The 10,689-nt window shown below is 41.8% G+C and overlaps 1 protein-coding gene across 1 annotated transcript; it reads right to left on the bottom strand.

Moving 5' to 3' along the window:
• Positions 1-190: 190 nt before the first annotated feature.
• Positions 191-8,343, bottom strand: LOC133646715 (cytochrome b-245 heavy chain). The gene is made up of 13 exons (XM_062042416.1): positions 7,883-8,343; positions 7,553-7,645; positions 4,143-4,253; positions 3,994-4,078; positions 3,772-3,920; positions 3,530-3,711; positions 3,315-3,447; positions 3,151-3,243; positions 2,822-3,075; positions 2,311-2,473; positions 1,921-2,067; positions 1,729-1,853; positions 191-1,644 (listed from the first exon to the last, which is right to left on the bottom strand). Exons 1-13 carry the CDS (start codon positions 7,925-7,927, stop codon positions 1,527-1,529), a joined length of 1,698 nt encoding a protein of 565 aa, XP_061898400.1. The 5' UTR covers positions 7,928-8,343; the 3' UTR covers positions 191-1,526.
• Positions 8,344-10,689: the final 2,346 nt, after the last annotated feature.

The raw sequence follows: 10,689 nt of genomic DNA, 5'->3' as shown, positions 1-10,689 counted from the left end.
GAGGGCAAACATTTAGACCAGTGGTTCTTAACCTTGTTGGAGGTACCGAATCCCACCAGTTTCATATGCGCATTGACAGAACCCTTCTTTAATGAATAATAAAATTTTGTTTTTTTTCCAAATTCAAGACAAAGTTATATGTTTTTTGTAACACTTTAGTATGGGGAACATATTCTAAGTAACAAAGACTTAATTTAGAGTTTTTTGGACACTAGGGGAACATATTCTAAGTAACATAGACTTAATTTAGAGTTATTTGGTTAGGGTTAGGGTTAGAGCCAGGGTTAGAGGGTTAGGGTTATAATAAGGCCATGCCGAATGGCATTAATAAGTACTTAATAATGACTAGTTAAGAGCCAATATGTTACTAATTTGCATGTTAATAAGCAACTAATTAATGGTGAATATGTTCCCCATACTAAAGTGTTACCATGTTTTTTTACTGGTGCACAAAATGAAGCATGCATGAACATCACCTTGTTCAAAGAACAAAACCAACACAGTGCATAAACTCACAACAAATGACACACCTGCAAATCAGTGTGACTTCTGCTGTTGCCGTATCCGTAATACGCCGAAAGGGAGAAGTTTTTATTTACACGATGAGTCGGGTGTGTCTTGACCTCCGCCGAACCCCTGAGCCCGACTCACCGAACCCCTAAGGTTCCATCCAACCCAGGTTAAGAACCACTGATTTAGACATACCAAAGTTAGTAAGAACAAAAAAAGATACCTGCTTATGTTGATTGACAACATAAGATGGAATGTGAATCACAAAGATGAAAACTAGATCAGGAATAACTTTAATTGAGGGTCACCAGTGTCAACCGCACAGTCTGGAGGCTATTGACCCTTGGTATGTTGTCAAATCTGCTGTTCATTATATTAATATAAATATTGTACAACTAATTCATTGTTACTTAGACATACAGTATTACTGATTGGCTTTTTCACCTGTATAACAAAGTTAAGATGATGTCCTGTCCCGAAAATATTGACCAACATTTGATATTAGCATTCTTTAATGTAGACAAAATGTATTAAAAGGAGCCTCGCATCCTGGCCTCTTTTTAATATTTCTGTATGTCTTTCGCTGGAAAAAGTGTGACTCTGACTAGGTCACTGGAAGGTACAGTATATACAGTACATGTCCTTTGATAAGGCTCTTTCACTTCAAAATATATACATTCAGTTAAATCACACTTTGGAGAAGTGAAAGTTCTCCTGTTTGCATACGAACATTGGTAACTGTGACTTGTGAGAGTGGATGAGAGAATATTAACTGAAAAAGAAAAACAGAAGCAAGGTTGTGAAACCAACTATTGATACACCACTAAAGCAGAACAAGGCCCATGTGGAAAGTACCACATAGTTAATCTATCTGCTTTTGTGCAACAGCGACACTTTTGTAAACAATCCGGTGGGATGCAAATGTCAGAGTCTTCCGTTCCAAGTTCTCAGTCTTTCTAATGTCTTAAAAAAAGGTTTATTTATTCAGGTTGCTGTGTTGGTCCCTGGACCCAAGGTTAAAAATTTTCCTTGTTAAAAATGAACTTGACGTCAGCTTCAGAGTGTGACAAACACTGGGTCTCCAGGGACTTCCCCAGTTGCGGTGGCCCGCACAGGAAGACTCCAACTTTGGTTCTGTGAAGGCACAAAAGTGAGTGAGTGGGCTAGTAACTTTAATGTCATCCTGGATAAATGAGTGGATTTTGCATGCGATCTCACCCGGGATGCTTGGTCGCAATGCTGGTGAACTCAGTGTCCCAGTTAGGCTTCCCATAAAGAGTCTTCTGCTTGAGCCCTGTGATTGGGTCGTTCTCCGCCTCGTGGTGCACCCAAAAGTGGGCTGCCTATAAAACAACACAAGTTATAAAGGGAGATGTTCCTGCCTGGGAAAATGTGCTGCATGTTGGCCACCTCTGCCTCCTTCCAGCGGGTGAGGTAGATGTTGTAGCTCAGGAAGTCTGTCACGTTCTTTTCCGCCATTTGTCCCTCCAGTGACTGCAGCAGGTCTGCAAACCACTCAAAGGCCTGCGTCTCGGGGCACAGCCAGTAGAAGTAGATCTAGACAAAAGCAGAGTGGAAATGATTGTGGTTCCTGCTGATTTTCTCTCTCTGTCATCTGTTCACCTGCTCCTGTCTAGACAATTTCTGGTGGCAAATCAATGGTGCAATAATCACACTACCTTACGTCACAGTAATACATGAACTTCTTGTTAGCTTTCCTCAATATTTAAAACCATCTCAAGCAAGAATTCAGCTTGTGAAAGTGTTCCATCATGATGGATGTTCAGTATGTGGTTTCACCTTCTTGGTGAAAACGTCCTGGTTATTCTGGATGCGTTTGTACCACACAGACTTGAGGATGGATGCGAAAGGTGTCACGCCGATTCCCGCCCCGACGAGCATGACTACCTCGTACCGAAACACGTCCTCGCTGGCTGTGCCAAATGGCCCATCGATGGCCACCCTGTAAACGTCAAGGAAGTCCTGAATCATGTGTGTTTTTGTGACATTTCAAGAGTTTTCAAAGAATCATCGTGTTATCATGCATTGCACAAATTGTTGGTATTTTCTGGCTGCTAAAGAAAAACGTTTCATATAATGTCGCTAGCAGGGTTGCAGCGGGAAACCTATTAGATGCCGCTCAGATTTCCTTGTTCCTATTGATGGAGGCTATGGTCTGTATCCGAGAATTACACCGACACAATAGTCCACCCAGCGTGAAAATAAACCCTGCGTGTCGTCTCCAACAACTGCTGGTTGCTGCAATCAAACATAATCAGTGACAATTTCAAGAAGAAGAGTGATTTCCTACTTGGGCAGTTTCCAGGCCTCCTGAGGCTCAGTTTTGTCTCCCCCGCAGGCTTCATACAAAGCTTGAGTCCAGTCCCCAACAATTCGAATATGGACACTGAAATAGTCCTCCTCTGGGGCTGAGGTCATGGTAAAGGGGTGCCATTCCAGTCTGGAGACAGACGGACATTGGATGAAGACGTACTGACCCACCTCCATGCGGAAACCTTTCTTCCTCATCTGCAACTCCAGAGTTTTGGAGGGATGCATCACCACCTGAAGTCCCCATTTGGTAAGATTCATTTGTCTGTTGTCATGTCTTAACATTTCTTATTAGACCAGTGCACGAACCTTGGTGATCACCACTTTCTGGTGTGATCGATAGATACGAACTAGCCTTTCGCATACATAGAGGATCATAGGTCCCGCAATCCACTTCCAGGTCTGAAAACAAACAATGTGAGATGTAATTATGCACACAAAGCTAACTAAGACCATCTAGCTTAGAGGTATACCATTGGTGGGTTTCCCGCAAACTCTGGAACCGCACAATACGACTCGTTTTTCCCCCAGTCCTCAAACTTTTCGGCACAGACATGTGGGTCATTGGTGATCATGCTGGTTGCCGTCTGTCCTCGCACAATCCTCCTAAAACGTAAAGGCACGTACTGATTAGCATCGCTATGGTGATCGAAGACAGTGAATATTGGACCGGACGCTGATCTCCTACCCAAAGCCGTGGAGCACCAGTCCAATGAAGAACAGGACAAAAAGATGATGTGTGTACCAGAACACCTCGAAGTATGACCTGCGGATGACTTCCATTGAGGAAGTGATGATGAGGATGAGAGCTAGCGTAATGATCACACCCGTCACACCGGCGATGGTTGTAAACATGACGATGGTCGGGTTCTGCAACAATGTAACCATTTAGGACGATGGAGCCACCTCTTATGACACAGTTCAACTCACAGTCTCATTGGACCTGATGGGGTTGAGGAAGGACGCATTGTCACCATGGCCAATGTCCGACAGGATGTAGGGCAGGAAGCTGCTGTTGCGATTGAGCTGCGCGTCCATGAAATACTCAAAGTTGAACAAGTGTGCAATGATATGCACGGCTAAAAGTCCAGGACAGGTCTATGTCAAATAGGAGACATTGGATGTCCTATTAGCGGTTTGCAACGACCATACCTGTGTGAAAGGCGATCATATAAGCCACCAGCTTGTGGAAAGTGATGTTCCGGTCCAGTTGGCGAGCGGCTGTGCGGCTGCAGAACTAAAGACGTATTCAGTTAGAAGGAAAACTACCTGAACCTGAAGACGGTTGTAAGGTTGGGTACCTGGATGGAGCCGCGCAGGAAGGAAAGAAGATTCCTGCAGACGGGCAGCAAGATGAGCATGCAGTTGAAGTTGAGGCAGGCGGCAGGCGCTCGAGCCCAGGACAGAGCATGCTGAAAGAAACAATGGTGAGAAGATCATCACACCATCTTCTGTCATTTCAACCCCGTAGTGCAAGAATAGGCAAACTATGGCTTCTGGTCGGTTTAATTTGGGCCCACCCAACTTTTCAAAAGTACCTTTGTTTAGAACTCTTAACAAGGAAGCTGTCGCCGGCAACAGGAGTTGCATTGCTATTTTTAAAATACCATAAGTCTTAAACCAAGTCCATCCATCCGTTTTCTACCGCTTGTCCTTCTTGGGTTCGCGGGGGTGCTGGAGCCTATCCCAGCTGCACTTGGCCAGTGTGTGCAATAAAATCATTAAAATGGTTTCTGAAATCAGGGGCTCTTTGCAGTAATATTACGGTAATCCAAGGGATCGCGTCACAGCAGCTCAAGGAAATTGCAGAATCCTGGTAAAGAAATACTACAGTTCAAAGTTCACCTACTTTTTGATGGGAGACCGGGCTTTCTGCTCCGCCGCTCCCGGTCTGTGGAACGCTCTCCCTGACCACCTGAGGGCACCACAGACTGTGGATGCTTTTAAAAAAGGCTTAAAAAACCTTCTTTTTAAAAAAGCCTTTTTTTAGATGTATGCATAATAGTTTCAGCTATTTGGCTGTTCTAGTTTTTATTTTTTATTTTTTTTAATTATCTTTTTATTTATTTATTTTTATTTTTATTTTTTAATACACTGTACCACTTTGAGGTTGTTTACTCAATGTAAAGTGCTTTTTACAAATAAAATCTATTATTATTATATTATTCAATGTTTTATAGTTCACAGTTAAAATTTGGAACTCAAAGTCCTTATTTCCTTCTACTTATAACAGGCACTCTGCATCAAGGGTTGGAATTGGGGGTTAAATCACCAAAAATGATTCCCGGGCGCCGCCACCGCTGCTGCTCACTGCTCCCCTCACCTCAGAGGGGGAGATCAAGGGTGATGGGTCAAATGCAGAGAATAATTTCGCCACACCTAGTGTGTGTGTGACAATCATTGGTACTTTAACTTGAACTTAAATTCAGTTCCATTTTCTGAGTTAGGTTTTTCGTGATACCTAAAGTATGCAGGTTTGAGAAAATGGACAACAATGTTCCTCCATGGAAATGCCCCTCTCTACCTCAAAGAACTACTCACCCCCAAATCCTCCACACCACACCTCCGCTCCGGACAAAGCTACGAACTATGGGAGACCGGGCTTTCTGCTCCGCCGCTCACAGTCTGTGGAATGCTCTCCCTGACCACCTGAGGGCACCACAGACTGTGGATGCTTTTAAAAAAGGCTTAAAAACCCTTCTTTTAAAAAAAGCCTTTTTATAGATATATGCATACTAGTTCTAGCTATTAGGCTGTTCTACTTTTTATTTTTATTTATTTTTTTATTATCTTTTTATTATTCTTTTTCAATACACTGTAGCACTTTGAGGTTGTTTGCTCAATGTAAAGTGCTTTCTACAAATAAAATCTATTATTATTATCATTATTATTATTAATGTTATTCACACATGCCTTTGTGCCTAAAGGTATTTTTAAAACCTAATAGAATATGCATTATTTGTGGCGTTTGCTTTAAGGCAAATGCAAAATGAAGTGGCGATTGTAGCACACATTGGACTTGATTTACTAAGATCCAAACACCACACGGTAAACAGCGCGAGCAATCTATAAAATAGCGTGTGCTATTAACGGGCGTGTGTTGCGTGCGATTTACTAACACAGCGTGTGCAATTGTAAAGTTGTGCACATGACCTTATTTAAATGGGGTTTGTTGTGTGTACTATACGGGGCATCACCACAGAGACACTCATTTACTGCACATTCATGTTATCATGCTCTCACCTGTGGCATTTTGCCAGGTTTTAAAAAAAGCAGGGAACATCTACCACTTTATACGGTATGGCCATTTTAGAAGCAGTCATGCAGCGCATCTACGAACATTCACACGTGTGCTCATTGGACAGAGGCTGCACATTATTCTGCTCAAGACGCAAAACAATGCATTGTTCAAGAAGTTTTTTTTCATATACAAATTATTTTGATGATATATATAAAAAACAAACCTTATTTAAAAAAAATAAAAAATACTAAAGGACACCAAAAGGCATATTAAGTCTTCTAGCAGCTACAAATGATGTTTCTGAATAGATATGTCTAATATCTTTTATTTCTAACTGCCCAAAATGTCGCCACACACACACACAGGACAGAGAATTGTCGTCTAAATAAAATGCGAAATAGTGCTCGCAACACAGTGATGAGTGTTGATAAATCACATTGCGTGTGCTAGACAATTGTATTTGCATTTTCTCCAACCAGCGTTTTGATGATTAGTATATATTATGCGAATTAATGAGGACAGAGACACACAATGGATTGCACGCCTTATTCTCATCACTTAACAGCAATCCACATGAAGTAAATCAGCTTTGTGTGTGCTATTAGCTTTGCACACATTTTAGTACATTCAAACCTTTATTAAATCAGGCCCTTTGCACTGATTCTGCATAGCATGTTTGGACTATGTGCCAATATACAGCGTATGCCACGGTGTTGAAATCAGACAAAGCTGAATTAAAAATGTGATACTTATCTACAAAACTAAAATTTTAGCATGTGCAGTTTGAAGAAGTGCAGTGCTAGTATGTATGCAAAAAGTCAGTGTTCAAAAACAAGAAAAAAGAATACAAAAATGAGGGGTATTTTATTTGAACCAAGCTTTCCAAAACAAGTAAAATTAGCTAACCTCAATGAACCCAAACATACCTTAAAATAAGTATATTCTCACTAATAACAACTGTACTACTATATGAGTACGTCTTTTCTATTGTTTCATTGAAAATAAAACCGCAAAGTCCATTTGGCTGTCATCTGTTTTAATTATGAGACACAATTGTGTCAAAGTCATGATTTTTTTTTTCATGCTTGAAATAAGAAAGGATTACTTTAAAAAAGTAGTTTTCTACTTGTGAGTGTTGATGACACAGCTTTGCAACACTTGATATTCTAGTTTCAAGCATGTTTTACTCAATATAGCTCATCAAATCTCAGCAACAAGCTGTAATATCTTACTGAGATCATTTAGGACCAAAACACTTAAAACAAGTAAAACACTCTAACATAAAATCTGCTTAGTGAGAAGAATGATCTTATCAGACAGAAAATAAGCAAATATCACCCTTGTTTGACATATTTCATCTTACTTAGATTTCCGTTTTTGCCGTGTACTGCAGTGTAGTGGAGGCTCAACTCCACTGACTTAAGTCAACTAAGTGAAGTAAAATGTTGATTGACAGAGCTTGGCACTCACCCCGAGCAGAACCCGTGTGTAGAACCACTTGTCGACAAGAAAAGCCATGTAGAAGTGGACGAAGAGGAAGGCGTTAATCCCAAGCCAAACAAGCTGCAGCAGACAACGACAGAAGCGTTTAGTCCATCTGATAAGACCGTTCATTACAATATTTTTAATTAATTAGACTGTTCAATTATGTCCTCTGATGATTTATACAATCAATCAATTAGTCCCAGCTGAAGAAAAAGGCTCTCCACCATACAAGTTGACATCCTTCCAATTAATTGAACAAACATACACAAAGGTTGTGAATGGGTTAAAATGATCTGGAATATGAAACATTCTCACAATGACAAAGATGGAGAGTCCCTCGTTGGCTGCCAAGTTCCCCATGCTGAATGTGACGCGGTAAGCAAGCAAAACAGTGAATGCACTCTGCTTTGAACGCTTGAAACTTTTGTTTGGAACAAATAGGGAAGTGGACTCGCAAAGACTCTGTCAGTTATTCGACGTCACGTCTGCATCTTTGTGTCTCAGCGCGGGTATTTCTTCATGGAAAGCCACTGCTAGCAGATGAAGCATCTCCATGTTATTGTCCACACTGACATTTATGTACAGTTGATAAATGTTGACATTATGGACTTTGTCAACCACACAGATCGTGTCTGACAACCACACAGATCACGACTGAACCACACACAGATCGCGACTGACAACCACACAGATCACGACTGAATCACACACAGATCGCGACTGAACCACACAGATCACGACTGAACCACACACAGATCGCGACTGACAACCACACAGATCGCGACTGAACCACACACAGATCGCGACTGAACCACACAGATCGCGACTGAACCACACACAGATCGCGACTGACAACCACACAGATCGCGACTGAACCACACACAGATCGCGACTGACAACCACACAGATCACGGCTGACGACCAAACAGATCGTGACTGACAACCACACAGATCGTGACTGACAACCACACAGATCGCGACTGACGAGCAAAGCAAGCGAGTGTCCACAAGCAACACCTTTCAGATGACCGTTGAGAAGGAACTTGACACTGGATGATGACACTACGGAGGAAGTGGCACATTTCTAAACTTGAAGCTAAACCCAGCATTGCCTCACAGTTCCTGTTTCAAGCATTGCAGGCAGAGCTACAACTGAACTACAATGTAATCCAACAAATCATTAGTATTTGCCGTATCGGCGTGGCGCATTTGGGAGAGTGGCCGTGCCAGCAACCTAGTCACGTCTGTCGTGTCCTTGGGCAAGACACTTCACCCTTGCTCCTGATGGGTGGTGGTTAGGGCCTTGCATGGCAGCTCCCGCCATCAGTGTGTGAATGTGTGTGTGAATGGGTGAATGTGGAAATAGTGTCAAAGCGCTTTGAGTACCTTGAAGGTAGAAAAGCGCTATACATGTATAACCCATTTACCATTTACCATTACAAGTTTTCCATGCACGTCACATCCTTCTTTGTTATTTAATAGTTCTGACTATCAGTCAATGGACACCTCAGGCAAAATGTTTTCATTTTCTATGTAATTGCCGGAGCTTATCTTGGAGAGCGTTTCACTTCATTTCTGCATGACTGTCATTCGGATGGAAGATATTTGGAAAAAAAATATTCAACTCCGACCATCAACCTGCTGATGTTTGTCTTGTTCTAATGGTGAAGGTGGACACATTGAATTGACTTGAATCCAGACATAGCCTCACCATGCACATACTACACAAAACAATAGTGGTGTCATGGCGCCCTCTAGCACAATGACCCTGTATTGAGGTTATTAGAAGCAAGTACTGAACACTACAGTCCATAGCAAGACTGTGCAGTCCATAAAGTCATCAATCAGTTTAACTGCTTTTCAGCTTTCTACATGATCATTTATGAGCTCTAGTTTCTTCTGTCCTGCCCATTGTACAGCACTTTGGCTACCCCTGTGGTAAATTTTAAATGTGCTTTATAAATAAAATTGATTTGATTTGATTTAATTCTGTAAACCATGGGGTGCGTCTTTTAGGGGCCCTTTTTAGCTTTAGCGGTGCTACACTATCAATGGTTTCGCGCAGGGCATCATCAAACTTGTTAGTGGGGTTATCTATAGAGCCAACATAATTTGGGAATGGTGCCATTACCGAAGGGAGTAGGCCAGCAAGAGTCATTGTTGTAGCAGCATTAATGTTGCGGCTGCTATAGCAGTTTTAATATTATTATTAGCTTGTTGACAATGAGTCAGAACTTTGAATTTTATAAGGTAATGATCGGACATTACTTTAGTATACGGGAGTATCATAACTTTGGAGGTGGTGACACCCCTGACAAGCACTAGATCTATCCTATTACCGTTTCGATGCGTGGGTTCATTTATTATTTGTGTAAGACCACAGCTATCAATTATAGTCTGGAGCGCCACGCACTGAGGGTCCGACGTGGTATTCATATGGATATTAAAGTCCCACATTATGATTATATTGTCGGCGTACGTCACTAGATCAGCAACGAACTCTGAGAATTCACTGATAAAGTCCGAATAGGGCCCTGGGGGGCGGTAGATAACAGCCAGGTGGAGAGGCAGCGGTGTGACAGACCTCTTAGTAAGCACCTCAAACGATTTATATTTATTATTTAGGTTACGGGTAAGGTTAAAGTTTTCATTGTATATTAGTGCGACCCGCCCCCCACCCCTTTTAAGGGGACAGGCAATATGTGCATTTGTATAGTTAGGAGGAGATGCCTCATTTAGCGCAAAAAAATCGTCTGGTTTGAGCCAGGTTTCGCTACGACCAATGACGTTAAGATTGTTGTCTCTAATGACCTCGTTAACTAATAACGCCTTGGGAGACAATGATCTTATGTTTAAAAATCCCATATTATAGGTATTGGGCTGTTTTGACGAGTTTTTGTTGAAATTATCCGTTGTAGCAATATTAATAATGCGTTTATTATGCGTAGTGCACTTGTCTGCGTTGTAGTCATTTCCTAAATAGAAATGCCGTAAGTCTGGGGTGTTCAAAGGGTTTCCACACGCAGCTTGTTTTTGGGCGCAGTGCGATGCCAGGGTGTGACCTTGGGAAACATGCTGGTTTAAACTGTTGCACAGTGACCGTGACATCACTGCTAACCATT

This window comes from Entelurus aequoreus, linkage group LG01 (genome assembly GCF_033978785.1).
Source record: "Entelurus aequoreus isolate RoL-2023_Sb linkage group LG01, RoL_Eaeq_v1.1, whole genome shotgun sequence".
Classification (NCBI taxonomy): Eukaryota; Metazoa; Chordata; class Actinopteri; order Syngnathiformes; family Syngnathidae; genus Entelurus; species Entelurus aequoreus.
The sequence above is the reverse complement of the archived record's forward strand: the minus strand, read 5'-3'. Positions and strand labels throughout refer to the sequence as shown.